This window comes from Triturus cristatus, chromosome 6 (genome assembly GCF_964204655.1).
Source record: "Triturus cristatus chromosome 6, aTriCri1.1, whole genome shotgun sequence".
Taxonomy (NCBI): domain Eukaryota; kingdom Metazoa; phylum Chordata; class Amphibia; order Caudata; family Salamandridae; genus Triturus; species Triturus cristatus.
The window spans coordinates 449,855,837-449,875,128 of NC_140589.1; the positions used below are offsets into that span (position 1 = coordinate 449,855,837).

General features: G+C 43.7%; 1 protein-coding gene across 15 annotated transcripts in view; it reads right to left on the reverse strand.

Annotated features, from left to right (window-relative positions):
• Positions 1–19,292, reverse strand: part of DST (dystonin) — a 1,436,897-nt gene that overhangs the window by 402,560 nt on the left and 1,015,045 nt on the right. For all 15 annotated transcript variants that reach the window (XM_085610880.1, XM_085610881.1, XM_085610884.1 and 12 more), the window contains one exon: positions 14,389–14,451. In XM_085610880.1, the coding sequence (XP_085467006.1) occupies positions 14,389–14,451 (63 nt within the window). The remainder of the gene's footprint in view (positions 1–14,388; positions 14,452–19,292) is intronic.

Genomic DNA, 19,292 nt, shown 5'->3' on the forward strand with positions numbered 1-19,292 from the left:
GCACACTCCTGCACAAACAAAAATGGGAATAAAATGAAAAAATGCACGTGTGTGCCCGGAAATAGATGTGGAAGTTATCGCATTCAAACAAAGTGAAAGGCGACATGTGAAAGAACACCGATAAAAATGTGCAGAGATGGTGGTTATTGTAAGTATGCTTCAAATACTGAACCGCCTACATAAGAAAGTAGTGGTGAAGTGACCAACGAAAAGTGCTAGCGATACCAGAGAATGCCCGATGTATTTCCGTGAGTTACTCATTAAGGTATACTCACGTAATGGTGGCAACCTGGTTGCCGATATCTGTGAATATTAATGATGAACGTTGTTGGCGTTACTGCACTAAAACGTGAGTAACCGTGTATATCAAATAAGCATAAATTGGGAGCTTACTCCGAAGTAAGTCTTCCGGTGGATGACGCGCTCATTTTACCAATTCAAAGCTCTAATACTGTGCCTGGAGTGGTAAAAGGATTTTTTCATTTTACAGCTCGGCATGGACTGCACGGTGCTAGTCCTATGCTAACAGACTTTGCTGTAGAAATGGCAAATGACTTTGTCACTTTCTATCTCGGCATGGATGGCGCTGTGCTAGTCTTATGCTGAAAGACTTTGATAGAAAAGCAGACAATTGAGGTGAGCAGATCTAGAGTGTCGCTGGTGTTGATGGTGCTCTCTACAGGAGCTGCTTTCCAACTGAACCTGAGAACTACCCAGAGTTCTCTACTACTTTTTTGCATATATATATATATAGCTCGTGAGGACAGACTCGCGCAAACACTTCAATGTCACCACAAGAAACTCTGAGCACTCGAGGCTTTCCAATTTCACAACATTTTCTGTTTATTTAGTGCGCAACCATTACAGAACTGACAAATGCGTTTCGGCCTCCTGGCCTTTGTCAATGTCCTTTGACAAAGGCCAGGAGGCTGAAACGTGTTTGTCAGTTCTGCGATGGTTGCGCACTAAATAAACAGATGTATTGATGTATTGAAATTGGAAAGCCCCGATCATCAGGACCAACTGCAATCCCAAATGGTGGAGGGCTCTGACTCCAGGGCCTGTCGCAATCTGTTGCATGTTCAGCAACAGCTCCATCAGCTGCTTACAGATAGCGCTAAAGAGGCCTGGTTGGCAACCCAATACAGGATTTATCAATGGGGTGACAAGTCCAGCCAGATGCACCATAGGCTAGGCCAGGCCTGAACGTCCCCGACACAGGTCCCCCTTCTGAGGTCCCCAGATGGCGATATGTGTACCTCCCCAGAGGCCGTGGTTCAGGCCTTTGCCAATTTCTATGCGGCACTGTATGAGGAGCGCGAGGTAATTGCTGAGTCCTTTATAGATGACTTCTTAACAGATATCCCTCCTCGCCGCCTATCAGATGATCAACACGACGCCCTGGACGAACCCATCTCTTTAGATGAACTGGTGCTATCCAATACCCACCCGGGCTATGTACCGAGCCCGAACGGGTTCTCGTGCGACTTCCTGCGCCCACATATGGGGACCCTTGGTCCACATCTGCTTAAGGCACTTCACGAGACTCAGAGCAGGGCATTCTGCCCCCGAATTGGTGACATGCGGAAATTGTAGTCTTCCTCAAGCCTGGCCGCCCTCCTGAAGATCCAGGTTCATATCGCCCCATCTCATTGCTGAATTTCGAGCCTAAACTTTTGGGCAAGGTCCTGGCCAACTGCCTCCGCGCATTCATTCAGGATCTGGTACATCCGGATCAGTCCAGTTTCATGCCACAGCGCTCCATCAGACACAATATTAGATGGGCCCACAACGCCGTTGCAGAGGCCCATCGTCTGGGTCACCCCGTGGCGGTCTTATTGGCGGACATATACAAGGTGTTTGACTGCTGAGTTGGACCTACCTTTTTAAGCTCTTGGAGGCTGTCAACCTGGGACCACTATTCAGGGCCTATGTGAAACTCCTATATACGTATCTCACCGCTTCAGTTCGTTCGGCCGGGTGCTGCTCTGCTCCCTTCCCTATCCGCAGGGGTATGAGGCAGAGGTGCCCCTTGTCCCCTCTCTTATTCGCCTTAGCGATTGAGCCATTAGCCGCATGAGTGCGCCAGGACTCGGTCCTTCGTGGGATGGATTGGTCGCTGGAGTATTCGGACAGGTTTGCGCTATATGCAGATGATGCCTTGTTCTTCATGTCAGACCCTAGGGCCTTTAGGCCCCGTGTGCTCCAAATCCTGTGTATTTTTGGGGAGACTTCAGGGCTGTGCTGTAACCTGTCCAAATCTATCCTGTTTCCCATCTGTGGTGCGCAGAGGAACCAGGCTTGGGCCTCGCAATTGATCATTGCAGGCGCGGGCTTCAAGTACCTCGGGGTATACATCACGCGGTGTCCCCTCGCTGCGTGGACGCATAATATAGCTCCCCTGCTCCCCGCCGTCCGAGACGAGACGACGTTTTGGACCCACTTACCCCTTTCACTGTATGGCAGGTCTGCAATTTTTAAAATTGTATCACTGCCACGCTTGCTCTATAGGCTACAGAACTATCCGTATCCTTTTCCCGTCGTGGTTTCTCCAAATAAATGCACTCCTGAATAGGTTCCTCTGGCAGGGGGGTGCGATCCGGGTGGCGTTGGTGACGTGCATCCAATTCACGTACTGTGGCGGTATAGCAGCGGCCGACGTCCGGGCGTACTATTGGGCTTTGCACCTCCTGGTGATTAATGAATGGTGGTATGGTTCTCAGGCAGATCCGGCCTATGCTGTGGAAAGGCTCTTTATGGCGGATACTCCGCTGCTTCATCTCCTATACAGTTGCTCACTCCTGAAGGCATTTCCCCCGGCCTGCCGGACAGATATTCAGATATGGAGGCGGGTGGTTCGGTCCATGGGGTGGTGGGGTATGTTGACCAGCGCCACTCCCCTCTGGCAAGGAACACACCTTCGGCCTGTCTCGGCACTAGTGGGGTTTCGCAGGTGGGACGATATTGGCATATCCACTCTCTGAGACATTATGCAGGGGTCCACACTTAAATCATTCTAGAGGCTGCAGGCAGATTTTCACCTTCACAAGTTGCAGTTTCATCGGTATCTGCAGCTCCGACACGCATAGAACCCCTGATACGGCATCGTAAGTCACTGCCCGAGTTTCACCTGCTGGAAGGTCAGTTGCTGATGGGAGACCTAGGGGCACACAAAATCCGGCAAATTTATCAAACCCTCACTACAAACTCCGAGACCACTATGCACCGGACCGGGGCGGCGTGGGAGGCGGACCTGCCCGCCTTGACGGACGATGATTGGGCCGAGGTGCTGGTGAGCCCCAGGTATGCGCTGTCTCTACCAGATATAGGCTTATCCAATTAAAAAATCTCCATAGAATATATTACACGCGTCTCTGCCTCTGGCAAATGGGGCCTTTTCAGTCCCCCACTTGCCTTCGATGTGGCACAGACAAGGGGTCATTCCTGCATACGGAGTGGAGTTGCAGGGCATTGCAGCCCTTCTGGTCAGGCGTATTGTCTTGTATGGGGAGGTTACTGACATGGGACCTCCGAGCGGACCCTAGACTGACGCTCTTACACAGCACAGAAGACATTGGGGGGAACATATATAAAAGACACCTTCTGTTCTTGGGCCTTACATTGGTTAAGCGAGACATAGCGCAGCATTGGAAAGCTACTTGGAAAAAGGCCCTGGATCTGTGCATGTCAGCCGAGATTGTGGTGTTTCAGGCAAGGGGCTGTCCGCAGAACCATGAAAAGATCTGGGCTAGGTGGGCCAAGTACAGGGGTGTCGACTTGTCCTTAATGGTGCAGCCAGTCACCCGAGACCCTCTAGAGAGACTAGTGGTGAATGACCTGCCAGTTTAACGTGCTAATGCTACACAGACGTGGACGGAAATTCATTCGATGTGTCTACATCATGTTTTTTAAGTCTGTAAGGTGCGCGTTTAGGGGGGCGAGGGGGTGCTTTCTGTGGTCTGATGTTCCGCAGACCTCATGGGTGGGTAATTTACAGTACCTAGAGTTTCTACACTATGCCTTTCAAATGTACTTTGCTGGCTGGGCTCGGACCATCTGGTACTATGTAAAATCAATAAAATGTGTTGTTAAAAAAAATTGGAAAGGCCCGAGTGCTCAGAGTTTCTTGTGATGACATTGAAATATATATTGTCTTCCATTTACAGTTCTCCGTCACTTTTAACCCTCCTAAAGGACAACCAACTCTTACTCTTGCAGACCTATTAGGCTGTAAAATATGTACCATTCGGTCCTTAGGAGACAAGCTGCAGCACAGAAGCAGCCATACATTTCAGGATGTGTGAATGAAAAATATGTTGGGGGGCCTGTCCTGTGACTATGCCCTTGTTGTTTATTTCTCCCGTTATGCCTGTATCACTGTGCTTGTGTCAGATCTGTGAACAGACACTCAGAGAGGGTATGATCTGCCCAGGATCAAATAATTTATTCATGTAATAGTTCTGAGTTCTCACATTGCACCTTGCTGCAGATGCTATATATTTATAACCATATTACATTATGGTGAATATAACATAGAACCGGGCACTTCTCTACTCAACAAAACCAAAGGGGATCTGATTTTAATCCATCATCATGCTTGTTTCCGGTCCAGGGAAGGCATGGCTTGGCAGTTCGGGCTGCACTGTTCCCATTAGGCACAGGGTCAGACTGACTTGCATATGGCCATGTCTGAACTGGGGTGGCGGAGTGAGCTAAAGAATGATGATGGATTAAACCCAGATCAGTTGACTGGGGGTGAGTGCTTGCAATGTTCAACACTCCGTCCATCAGCCCCTTTGGTTTTGCTCACTTCTCTACTCAACCAGGTAATATCCAACCTGCTTTTCGAACCGCACACTTACTAGTAGTTTTTATAATGATTTTAAATGTTCCCAACCTAACCAAAAAAGGAGCAGGGGAATAGGTTCCAAAAGTGATTGCCCAAGAGCACAGAATTTTGCCAAATGGTAGGCTCAAAATGTATCTCCTTATTCCACTTTCCCAACTAGTGCACTAGCCAGCGGAGAGGCATGTATTCTGATGGCAAGGGGTTCGCCTTCACTGGGAAATGCCAGTGTTGTGTGCTCCGCCCAGGTTTAGAATGTATAGTGAATTTTCAGTATATTTCCTTAGGTCCAGTGGCAGTAAGTGGTAACTCGGCAGTGTGCCTGGTAGATACTGATATTTACCTTTGGTGCTTCAGCGCTTAAATCTTGTTCATTCCATTGCTTTACCAGGTTTGTTTATTTTCTAAACTTGTCTCTTATAAGTGGCAGTAGCGAGTAGTCATGGCTTACTACAGGAGGTGATAAAGGGATTACCACTCAAATATGGTATGATATAATAATCACACAAAATTGGCTCACACTCTGGCTGAGGTATAGCTTTTAAGATGACCTGATTTAGAGGAGGGGATTTAGAATAAAACCCAAAAAAACCCCAGTGCTTTATGAAACTCACAGTACCCAATAAATGTCTTCTGATGGCCCCACGTGAACAAATTGTTTCCGCAGGCGCAAAGTGTCCCGCACATTGTTAATGGAAAGCTGTCCACACTAGGGGTAGATCCACCAAGAAAAGGTAAGGGGCCCTGGGAGAATTAAGAGGTGGACACAAGAGGCGCTGTACCAGCTAAAAAAGAGAAGAGTCGGGGGGCACAGCTTGGAAGGGATAATAGCTAAATAAGGGACTGAACCAATAAAAAAGCATAAGAGGCTGATGAAAGAGTGAAAGGGGTAGGGGAGAAGTAGGTGCATGAGAATAAAACTAGCAAGAGAAGGTAAGAGGCTGGTACAGAGAGGAAAGGAAGAGGTGGGTGTAAGATTATCAGAATCAGCAAGAGATGTTTAGACTCTGTGAGAACTTTTAGATGTATGTAGAGCATGGGGAGGAAAGGTGAACATAAAAGGGCAGAACCAGAAAGAGAAGTTAAGCGGTCGGGTGGAGAGGGAGACTGGAAGGAGACAGGAAGATGAAAGAGGGGCAGAACCAGAGAGAGAAAGGAAGGAGGAGGTTGTGGGAGAGAGGGATCAGGAAAGGGTATGGTGGGAGTAAGGGGACTGAAACAGCAAGAGAAGGATAAGAGGTTGTGACCAGAGGAAAAAGAAAGAGGTGAATGTAAAAAAGGCAGAACTAGTAACGAAATGGTGTGAACAGTTAGAGCGTGATGAATGCAGAATGAAATGTAAACTGTGTATTATATCAGACAATAAATCTAAGTGCTTGGTAGTTTGCTTGGTGCTTCGAATCTATTCTTATGTTGCTGCTCTAGTTAAAAGAAAATCAAACTAACATATTGCATCTGGGTCCATGCTAAAAAAACAGCACGTTTTAAACGCTCATGGTATACTTATGTATAAAATTAGTTATCAAAACTAGGGGCAAAATTATTTCATCAACCAGCTATAAATCAGGTTTGTTTCTTTATAGGAGCAGTGCAAAGTAGTGTCTCATCCACCATGTACACATAGGCTGAGATTCCTAGGGGCCCTGCAAATTCTGATCTGTGTGGAGTCCTTGTTTGCACAGGATCCGAACTAAAAAGTCAGGAATTCATTTATCCTATTTACCAAGTGTGGTAAATATCTCACCCTTTCCAATCTACTCTTTTGAGAGGCCACACTCAAGCTTCTACATGCATTTTCTAATCACTGAAAGCTATTTGTGTGCGCCACACCTTAAAGTATCTTCTCTGTAAAACAATTATTTACATGAATATGTTGTACATCTCATGTGCATTACATTTTGTGTACCCCTTCAACTTCATGCAATGTTTTTGGTTAAAAATGGCAATTTGAGATACAAAGGTCTCTGACTCTCTCATCAAGCTGGTCACATCCTTGACCCCGCTTTCACTTCCTTCAATGGTTTCAGCTGCCACATAAATTCCTTAAACATGGACTAACTACTTTGATGTCCCCTTCTGTTTCATGCTGTCTAGTCAGGTAACGGTTGAAATCACTCAGCTCAGCGCTGCCCTCAGACATGTGGTTTTGAAGTACTTCACTCTGCAGCATGCTCAAAACATCCTGGTCCAAGCCTGTTTTGGAAAACGTGAGCTCTAATTTATCTAGCCTGGGCTGAACCTTGATCCGATGGTGCCCTTGATACGGGTGGTGAGAAAAATAAGGCAGAGGGGGCTCCACCTGTATTCATAGGTCAGCCCCTGAATGATGACATCACAGCAGCGACAGGCATCGGAACACAAACATCTCCACACCTCCACCAATTCACCTGAATGAGTCACAGCTTAGGTCAATCACCAGTGCCAAGTTGTTGTTGAGGGAATGGGGTGGGCTGGGGGTAAAACTGAAATGGGTGGGGGGAAGGTAGAGGATTAATGGGGTGTTAAACATGAGCATGTGCATCTTATAGAAAACATTTATTAGAAGCTGTTTAAACTGAATCATGGGAGATTGGAGGCAGACTTGCGCATCCATGACCTTCACGAAGGCATCTCAGTGCACCCCTTAGAAGGTTGGTGCCCACAATAAGGACCACACTCACCCATGCTAAAGGCCAGATTCTAGTTACCATATGTGGCTAAAATCTGCTCTGGATAGCATTGCCGTACTCAAACATGGCTGTTCTTCAAGAAGCACTCAGTCCTTCCCAAGGTATTGTGAAGCACTGTCTAAAGTAGAAAATCAGTGCAGAACTCTTGAAAAAATATGCCCCATGACTACACAGTCTCTGTTAAAGCCACCTGTTCCCTGGCCTTTGAGAACTACAATAAAAATTAAAACTACCTGCTCGTATTGCCTTTCTTCTAGAATTGAAGTAGAGAGAAATTGTTCTTAAGCGGCTTTTTCTTTGGTAAAAACTCTCTTCCAACTAGAATCGATTGTTAAGTCCATTGAGCCTTACACTGAAGGTTGCAATTCCCTGTGAATTTTTTGCTTTTTTACATTTGTGTTTCATTCTTCTTTCAATGTTGTAATCTTAACACAGCCTCTGTGTTTTGATGAACGTCAGCCTGCCTATCACTCCTCATAACCTATTAAATCTACCTTCTGGGGAACTTCTTCTCCAGCTTGTGTCCTGACCTGAGTTCTAGACATCCTGCCCAACCTCTCTTAGCAATATCTACTTTGCCTACTTTGCCTCCGCATTACATCATTCTGAGTGGAAAAATACATCATTGTTCCTCTGCTGAAAATACCATCAGCAGACCTAAAAGTCTTAGTAACTTCTTACCTATCCCTTAGCTGCCTTTACCCTTCAAAATCAGTCGAGCGTCAACTCTTTTCCTTCATAAAACTCCTAGACAATGTTAAAGCTGGGATTCACCTTCTCCATAGGATGGAAGTAGCTCTACTTTCTGTGTGAAATGACTTGCACCTGGTTCATGATCAAAGAAGTGGAGCAGTCCATATATTACAACATCTGAGTACCCACATTTCCCATTCAGTGCTTATCCATTGACTGGAACAACCTAATGTACTGCCATGGTGTGGCTTATCTCTTTTCTTTCTGTATGGTCCCAAACAGTCCCCCTCCCCCCCTTTGGGCAATTTTCCAAATCTCTTTTAATCTTTATTTTAACCAGTTATTTTTACTCATGCCACTCTTCATTTTCTAGTAGATGTCCAGCATTGATGATACCTAATCCTTAAGCGATGACCTGTGCCCTGCTTGAGAGTAGTCTGAGTCCTACATGATAGAGGCATCTTGGCGGAAGGCTCATTAAAACCCAGTAGCTATAATGGGCCTTCATACAGTTCAAGAGCAAGTGAGTGAGCCTACAAGGGAATATGTTTACAAAATATCTTATTGATTCAAAGAACTGTATCTGAGAAGCCCTAGCTAGTGACTTCAACAAACAAAATTGACAGAATAAATCATGTGCATTCAAAACGAAAATATCAGCAAAGAAAAACAGGATCACTGCATACTTTTTTTTAGAAAAATACAAATTATTGTAGAAAAATTAATCAGAAGGTTAGGGCACAAAATGCAAATCACATGAATACAAAAGTGAATGAGATAGATTGTTTATACATCAACTGATTTCTCATACACACTCTTGTTGTAACCCATTTCAATCATTTTCCAGCAAGGAGAACATCATTGAGACTACAATGAACATTTCCAAAGAGTTTCTTTATACATGAAAATGGTTAGAGTTGTCGACATTTCGGTCTTGTTGTGTGTTCTCAACTATAAGACCATCTTCAGGATGGAATGTTCATATGTGAACTGAAGACCCCTATATCAAGCGAATAATCTAATGAATTAAGTGTGTCAAATGAGTACTATAATTGAAAAAAAGATATACACCCGTGAAGAAAAGTAAGAAAAGATGTAACCACTGAAATCAATCAGAACAAGCCTAAAGTGTGAATGAAAAATACAATCATTTATATTTACTCAAGCCTTCAAGGGTCTACTAGGTTGCTCAATTTTGTTGTCAGTTCAGATCGGGAAACATCGTTTACATCGCATTCAGTACAACGCGATGCTGTTACATCGCGGTCGTTACAACGAACACATGTAACCCCGCGATGCCATTACAACGCAAGTCTTTACATCGACTTGCGCTAGATGGCGTGCTAACATTACAAATAGTGTAGTTTACTATCCCAACACCTTCCCTACTGTTAAGTGGACTGGAGTTGGAATAGTAAATTACGCTTTTCTAATGTTAGCACGCCATCTAGCGCAAGTCGATGTAAAGACTTGCGTTGTAATGGCATAGCGTAGTAACATCGCAGTCGTTGTAACGACCGCGATGTAACTGCACGCGTTGTAATGACTCGCGCTGTTACGTCATACATCCGTTCAGATCATTCCAAGTGCGGCTATATGCTTCGTCAGGTGACCGCCTCTGGCTCCATGGCCTGCTCTCACCTTCCCATGCCCTATTGATTTCCAGTACCCAAAACTATCTAACTTCAAAGTGTTGTGTACATGTCATTGTGCACTCCGTATAGCAAGTTGTGCCATTCTTCAGCGTTGTATCACTCATTGCATTCCCTGCAGAAGCCTATACTCTGAGACAGAAAACATGCTGCTTCCTGAAAAATAGGGGGATGGGGTGTAAAGGAGGCAGATTTGTATCCATTCTGGCTGCAAAGCATTGGAACTCTCTTACTCCTAAACTCTATTGTAACTAGATTTTTTCTGTCCTGCCAGAAAAATATTAAAATGTGACTTTTATTCCAGATTAGTACAGCATCCACTACTTCTTTATTTATCTCTTAACACAAAAACACTTGCCTAGGTAGAAGCACACTTCTAACATTATTTTCATTCATTTGTTGCACTCCCTAGATCAATGACTAAAGTTATGGTATCAAACTGCACCATTTGCCACAGTTTTGCGCATTGAAGTGGAGGAAGCCCAAATGTATTACAAAAGTATTTTGAAGCCCTCTTGCATTAAGACCAATGCAAGGGATCCGCTGTATTTTATAGTGCATCAATTTCCATTAACTGTCAATGAAACTAGAATTAGAAACAGAATTATGACATCCTATTATGTATATTTGTTGAATGTGTATTAACATGCAACATTTATGATTTGTTTTACCAACATTTTTTGAAGGAGAACCGCAAAAGACCTTTAAAGTATGTTAAATTATGTTATAGTAAGAAAAATGTTGCTGGGCAAGTGTGCTTTAAAACACACTAAAGGAACATATTGTCCAAAAACCATGATTCTTAGTATTATGCATTGGACCGCAACAGTGATGGGACTCGCCCTCATGGACTCTGCATCTGACACAGTCCCCACCATTCGTAGTGTTAGCCCCTGGGGTTTGGGTCTAGTTGCACCCCTGATTAGCTGTAGCTCACTAGGACCTTATTACACAAACCCCCCAAATGGGCCACTATGCATTCTCGAGGATAAACAAAGTTCTGCAACATCAGAGCAGACACATCCTGCACCGACCTTTTTACCAATGTGGCCTAAATCTCTGTAGAGTGTAATTGTGTAGTGAAGACATCTTCAAGGCATGGGCTGAAGTCCATCAGAGTTGAACCCCATGCAGATTCTGAAGTATTTCATCACTCTTTGACCGAAGCCACAACCCTCATCTTCATGATGAGACTACTACGTGTCTCAAATGTTCTTAAGGGAGTGTGTTGATTTGGGAGCTCCAAGTGGAATAGAGTGGAATTAATTTTTTTGACATAGGTACCTCAACAGCTCGCAGGTGTAACTGGCAGGTTTAGTGGCCTAAAACTCTTGGACGGTAGCTGAGGGTTATTGGACTTTCATAGTCATTGCCTCGTTAGGGAAGCTTAGAGTTCAGGCACTCACACTACAGTAATGGAGGAGAAGCAGTCAGGCTTGCAGCACTGCTGAAGACTTTATTATAAGAACATTTTATTTGCAGCAGTATCACCACATTACTCAATGGGACATGCATACAGATTACTCAGGACCAAGAACAACTCAATTTAAACTAAGGGCAAAAAACTCAAGGGGAGGATAAATGGAAATAGGGAGCCTTTCATAAACTTCTAAACTACATGACACTGTCGGCTAATGATTCTAGTAAAATAGAACTACGTGGCCAGAAGGTATTCTCACTGTCGTCCATCTCCTTCCAACCCATGCAGGTTGGATTCAGTGTCCTGGTTATCAGGGTGTTGCAAAACCTAACCACCTCAGATTGGATCTGAAAGTAAGTTCTTGCTGACAAAAAAGTCTCCATGCAATGCAGTACTGCATAAACCAACGAGGTTACCTAGAGCTTAAATTGGACTCAATGGAGGGAGACACCAGACTGGGGTGACTTCACTTCCTATAACAATCACCAAAGGCTACCTTACATTATAGGGCCTCAAATTCCATTACGACATACTTAGTGTGTATCCTGGCGTTGAGCAGGTGTGTGTCAAGCTCTGACTATGGTATGTTGGGTAATTGAAAAGCCATTAATTGAAACATATTCTTAGTGATTTGTCCGTGCAAGAATTTTCTTACATTCTCTTCTCTTTTTTCTCGTCTGAGCTCAAATGAAATGAAATTGCACAGTCATCCTCCTCACAAGAAATGCATTCTGTAAACAAGGGAATGTGTCCCAGGCATGTCATTTAAACAAGTCTGAAATTGCCTAAACAGAACGGTGTGCAGCAAACATGGAAATCAGAAAAAAGGGGTTGGCATTCTTGTAAACAATGTTTAATATTTATTAATCTTTGTAACTTGGTATCATGGATAAAAATATAAACTGGAAGTTGGGCCTACGGGCAATGCTCGGTGTGCCCTGAACATTGACACTGCCTGTGATTTTAGTGGCACAAGGACATGGTTAGCTATGTAACAGCTCTAGCAGGACCCTGCATGAGCAAACATCCTTCAGCACTAGGGTAAAATTCAAAGAATTAGGGGTTTGCAGGAAAAACATTATCTAAGTTGGTGTTGGGTGTAATCTGTGACCTAAAACACTCCACAATGTGTGTGTACAGTGCATATGTCTTTCCTGGACTAATTCAAATGTATATGGTTGCATAAGTCAAACAAACAAAAGATGATGGGAGGTAGTCTAAACAACTGACAAAGACTCTGGGTAGCTTTCCAACCTGGGGTAATTGCTTGTTGTGCCACTCTAGATAGAGGCCCGCCATATGCAAATCAGTACTGATCCTGCTCCTCATGGGAAAAGTCCATCCTGAACTGCCAGGCGAGGTCCTTTCCACAAGGGAATACAAGCAACCACTGAACTGTTTAGGCCCTATTAGGACTCGTTAGTGTGGTAGTGCTTGAATCCAGAGGGACAGCAAACAAGAGACTCATGTTCCCTGTATTCCCCCTCGCTGAATCTGTGCTGTACATTTCTGTTCAATGATGGCTACCAAGGTGGCTTTAACAACCCCAGGCTAATCAACACGTGTATATGACAGAGTGTCATACTGCCACCTCAATCTGAATAATCAATGTACTTGTCCTTATTGTCCTTATTGTTTATTTTCATATGTTTATTATCATATGTCCATTCATTTGTAGTATTGTATGTTTTGCTTTACTTGAAAACAACAAATACAAATCCTTTTGAAATAAAAAAACAAGAGACTCATGTTTGGCCACACTCTTGGTTATTTGCGGTGGTATATCTAATGCACAAAAAATGATGGGAGGAATGCTTGCAAGTAGTCTAAACCAATGGTAATCACTCATGAGTAATTACCAGTAGCTGAAAATAACTGTAGTAATCTAACAATCACTTTTTGTTTTTCTCAGTGTGACCTGGGTCCTGTGTGCACTATGCCATAGGACTCAAGCTGCACACTACTGATGAAGCCAAATAGGCTAAAGCAACCAAGGCTGCCTGTGTTCCTGTTCAGAGGAGACCTGACATTGACATTCGGGCTGGGTTGTTGCTAGTTGAGCAGGACAAGGTTGCTTTCTATATGACTGGTTCCTATTTGAGATGGCATGCTAAATTGCGGCCCAGGAAAATTACCAGTGACTGGGATTAATTTAAGCAATACACTAATCACTTTTTTTTATTTTCCTCTATGGTTGTGCAATTGGCAAAGTTCTCATAAATATGACTGTGCCCATATAACAGAATATTGTATCCAAACTTGAGTGTGGTGGCATACTTTGGTGTAGAAATGTTTTTAGACTTGCATAAGAATAGCTTTTCTTGAATGAAGAACCATAGACATTTCAAGAATCATGAACATGTGACTATACATCACTGCCCCCATTGCACCCAATTGGTATGAATGCAGATGCTTTGGTAATCCATATTTCGTGGTATTTTATTTTATCTCAGGGGTTTGTAAATTGCTACCAACCACCCTTTGGTGGTCAGTAGTGCTTTTGGGTATGGGCACATAAAGATGTATGGAGGGGGTTGCAGTATGGAACATACGCACGATCTTAGTGAATGGAAAAAAATGATCACCTGACAGGGAAGACAAGTTTTGAAAGATGCGCACTTCTGAATATATCCCCAACCTCATGACAAAGTCGTGAAAAGAGCCTAGATGAAGGAGGTGCAGCCAATCTTAGACATCTAACCGGGCAGGAATAGAGATCACATTGGGCAAGATTGTGATACAGAGAATTATTCAAAAATGGGGCAAAGAAGTTGTCCTTTCAAGATCTTCTGACTTTGAGGTGGTTAGTCTCTAGTCTCAGTTGTAGTGGTAGGGAATTTCTCATGGAGGAGCCCTAGCTGTGGAAAGACAGCCCTTGTATATAAATAGTATGTTGTCTGTAGCCTCCTGCACTAGTGTAAAAGAGACCTCAGTTCATGTGGTATGGGACAAACAATTTTGCAAGATAGCAGTTGTGCTGTCAGCAGCAGTTTACCTTTAACACACCTGTCAGGAACAGTTAGCCCAAAGAGGCAAATCCATGAGTATACTCTGCCTCCATCACACAAAAGCACAGTGAGCCCAGTGGACCATGGACTAGAACCTTACCCTTATTAGTCAGGAACCCTTTTGAGACAGCAGGCTTTTCTTCATTGTTTGATATGACTCTTCCTACAAGTAAACAAAACAAAAAACAAGCCACGCAGAATTCAGGTAAGATGTTTTAGAAAAGCCATTTTAAAGCAAGGTTATTTAACAGCTCCCTAGAGTAATAAAACAGTTGAATAAAATATTAGCTCGGTTAAAATTATTTCAAAATATAATTACCCTGATAAACTCAATTCACTCTAAATTGGTTTCTTGAGGTAACATTGGCAAGTTGCAAAAACCTTTTAACACTGTGCCTGTTCTACACTATCCATTCAAAATGTTCAAATTGGTAGTGCTACACACTAATTTAGCCTCTTCCTTGCGCACATGCTATCCTTCAATTTATCATATAAGAAAGGCCTGAGGTTGATTGAGCTGGGCTCTGGAGCTATCCACCTAACTGAAACACAGTAATCAGGAAAATGAGAGATAAATATTTAAGCCAAGGAGCTTCTGTCCATGTTTGTTATTTATGTGTATTTACATTTATGAGTATTTTTGTCTGTAAAAGTTCCAGGACATTCCACCACGGATATTCAGTTTCACACTGTGCGCCGGAGAATCCCCACAGCTAAATTACTTGTTTTTGCTCCACCTCTGACTTATCAAACACGGCTCTTAAAGCTCAGTGCCACTCTTCCTGATTCTGTTTAGTGAATCGGAAGAGCGGCACCCAAGCTAAGCGGCAAAGGGTGGGCCATGACAAGGATGACAAACTGGGTTACTTGGCTTGCCTGTGCTAAAACTATGGGGCATATTATCAAGAAACGGCGTTAAAGTTATCGCCGCTTTAGCAGCAGAAAACTGCTGCTAAAGCGGTGATAATGGGCTTGATAATATGCCCTGGAGAATTCCAATAGAAGCTCATGTTCTGGTGTCAACATGGGCTTCTATTGGAATTCTCTGCGGCATATTATCGAGCCCATTATCGCCGCTTTAGCGGCAGTTTTGTGCAGCTAATACGGCGATAATTTTAACGCCGTGCTTGATAGTATGCCCCTATGGGCCTAATTATAAATAAAATGACGCAGCACGGCACTGCAAGCCATTTTGCTGTGCCGAGCTGCGTTGTTTTAAAAGCACAGGGATGCGTCGTATTAACAAGGATGTGACACATCTGTGTGCTTTTCCCTGCACTGGCGCACATTGGCTGTCATGCGCCAGCGCAGGCACCCTTGCGTCGTGTTGCAAGGGTGGCTGCATTGCGGGGATAATTGTTTTTGTGCAGGAAGGGACACTTTCCTCCACAAAAACAAAAATTTATGGCATTTTCCTTTTTCTGCAGCACGCATAAAAAGAGGGAAAAACTAGGAGATATTAATGTATTCCTCCTCTTTGCGCCACTCCTATGCCTCCCCTGGGGAGGCGTAGGATTCCAACGCATTCCCAGCTTTACAAAACTTTGTAAATCTGGGAATGTGTCAGGTTCCATGGATGTTGGGCGGCAACACCCACAGCAAAACCCATGGAACGCACCTTTCACACAGAGTAACGCATGAAAGGGGCCCATATTTACAAGGTCATGAAAAGTCATGCAGGGTGACTTTACATGCACACAGAACAACTGATGCACGGAATGCTGAAACAATGTCAAACATTCACCCCAGTACAGCGAACTGGGCTTAAATCCATTGTTTATTTGCACACCATGCCATTCCAATTTAGACCTAGCCATATACAAATCAGTCTTAACCATACTCCCCATGTGAACAGAATAGCCTGAACTGCCAGACCAGGTCCTCCCTAGACTGGAAACAAGCCTCCTAGGACCGGTTTCAGGGTATCACCCCTCATCAGCCAGGCTCGCTTGACTCCAGTGGCATGGTGAGCACGAAACCCATGTCTGGGCATACCCTTTCCACGAAGGGTGATAAATGCAAAAAGAACAATTGATGGATGGAATGCTGAATCAATGTCAAACATTTACCCCCAGTACAGAGATCTGGGCCTAAATACATTAAATTTGTTGCACACAATGCCATTCCAGTGTAGACCTAGCCATATGCTTCCCACTAAGGGTGACAAATGCAAATAGAATAATTGATGGACAGAATGCTGAAACAATGTCAAACATTCACCTACAGTACTAAACGAGGTGAGCAAAAGAACAATGGATTTAACCCAGATTTCTTGATTGAGGGTGAATGTTTGATTTGTTCCGCATTCTGTCCATCATTTGTGTCTTTTGCTTTCTCGCAATGGATTTAACCCAGATCTCTTGACAGGGGTGAATGATTTGTTCCATATTCTGTTCACCGTTTGTGTGTCTTTTTGTGGTATCTTCTAATGTTAATGTACCATGGCAACTAATGACATCATTCACATGGTTCTCTTCCACCTGTGTTCCCTAGGTTTTGGAATGTATACTTTTAACACTTCTCTGAGCAGTTGCCTGTGCTGGATGTGGTATGGATGGGTTCTTCATTCCTTGGAAATAAACCTTGAACTGCTCTTCAACCAAAGCTTGACTCCCTCATGATTCTTCAAGCCTAAGAGGATCTTACACTGGCGTAGTCGGCAGCTGGAATGGATAGGGACCCAACAAACCTCAACTCTTCAAACCTTTGCCTAATTAAAGGTACTGTACTTTGCTTGCTGTTTATTGACGCAAAACAAACCTTTACAATTTTACAACAATCTAAATTCATCTCGCTGAATTAAAAGGGGGTTGGAAGCTTCGACGCACATTCACCCATTGACCAAAATTGTGGGTAGGGAGTTCTTTTGCCGGTGCGTGCTCAACCATTTCATCTCTGAATTCGGTGAGGGCTGATGCGCTCTTGCCAGGTCGCCCCTTCAACACTGTATTCAAAGCTGTCTACCCTGCTCCTGAGTTTGTTGTCTCTTACAAACTGTAATTTCACAAGCTGACATTTTATTAAAAAAAAATAATCCAGGAATATATTTTCATCGTGTGGAACCTGCATTCCAAACAGCAGTGGTGATTGGCAGTATTTGACAGAGAAAACGTGTTTCCAAAAGGACCTCGCTGCTGCAAGCGGTGCTCTGACTTCGCTTCGCTTACAACGGTGTGTAATTGGTTTAGGAGCGTTATTCTTATTACAGCGTTGCTATCGGGCAAACTTTCTGTTTCACACTTGGTTTTGTGAATTAACTTGGTACTCAAAGATTCCCCTTGAAGAGTTGTGCTGTGTGGGCATCTTTCAATTTTAACATTTCAACTGACTGGCTGCTTACCGGTAACCCGAAGATTCTAATCTGTGTGGCCACCGGAAGATTTCTCAGAGTGCTTCTCATCAAGTTCTTTCCTGACATCACGTTACGCACGCATAAACATTTGCGTAGAGCGTAACGTGACGTGACAGCCATTTTAGATGTGGGTTAAAATAATCTAGTTGATGTTCAGTTAAAGTGTCCGTTTCACTCAAGATCGTTTTGCTATATATGTATATATATTGCTTGCTCACAAGACTTCTCTCTTTAAGGCAGACATACGTCCCTTGGCATATGGTGGGAAACCTATTCCCTTGCTTGGTTACTTTGTGGGGCTAATCGAGTACAAAGGGCGATAATGTCTCAGGAAAGGTCTATGTCTCACAAAAGGGTGACAGCATAATCAGGGGGATTTGGGTGTCATGTTAGATGCTAGCAGTTCTTCTCCTATCAAACTTAAAGATGAAATTCAGACAGTGCAGGTACACTCTGAAGACACAATTGAGTCACGCCTCAAAAGCAAATTTCCAAAAGTATTTAGAAATGAACTTGGGTGTCTTAGAGATTTCAAGTTAGATATTCCTGTACGTCCGGACTCACAACCACACAGCTGTAAAGTTAGGAGTGTACCCTTGGCTGTCAGGGAAGAGATGGAGAAAGAGCTGGCCAAGCTCAAGCAAGGTGGAATCATTGAGGAGGTCACTGGTACTGATTGGCTTGCTCTGGTTGTGGCAGCCCAGAAGGCCAACGGTTCACTCCGTTTGTGTGTGGATTTGAGGCAACTCAATAAGTTTGTGGTTGTAGACTGCTACCCACTAGTCAACATTTCAGAGTTGCTAACGTTGTTGGGAGGCGCCAAGATCTTCAGCACCATTGATTTGGCGTCCGCCTATCACCAAATTGAACTGGCAGAAACATCTATAGACTACACGTCATTTATAACCCCGTTTGGCACATACAGATTTGTTAGAATGCCGTTTGGTTTGGTATCTGCGGCTGCTGTCTTCCAGCGTGCAATGGAGAAGGTACTCAAAGATTGTAAAGGTGTCTGCATCTATCAGGATGACATACTTGTGTTTGCCAAAGATCATGTTGAACATGAGCACCGACTTAATCTTGTTTTGAGTAGGCTTGAAGTAGCTAACCTCACCATAAAATTAGAAAAGTGTCAGTTTGGGGTTTCTTCGATTAACTATCTGGGTCTTACAATCTCTGGAGATGGCATTGCTCCTATGTCCAATCTTTCTGACACCATTTCTCGGATGCCTCCTCCTTCGTGCAGAGAGGAGCTCATGAAGTTCTTCGGAATGATAGAGTACTATAACAAATTTATTGAGGGTTTTGCTGAATGTTGTACCACATTTGAGGGGGCTTCTAAAAAAAGGGTCTGAATTCAATTGGACTGAAGGTTGTGACAATGAATTTACCTCCCTTAAGAATAAACTGAGCAAAGCACCCAAGCTTAAAAGTTTTGACACTTTAAAAACTTCTATAATTACCACTGATGCGAGCCTCAAGGGGTTGGGGGCTGTCCTCCAACAAGAGGGAGAAAATGGCTTGGAGACCATTATGTTTGCCTCACGAGGACTTAAAGATCCGGAATCTCGGTACTCTGTTATCGAGCGTGAAGCTCTTGCTGTATTTTGGGCGGTTAGGAAATTTTTTTTTTTTTTGTGGGGAACTAAGTT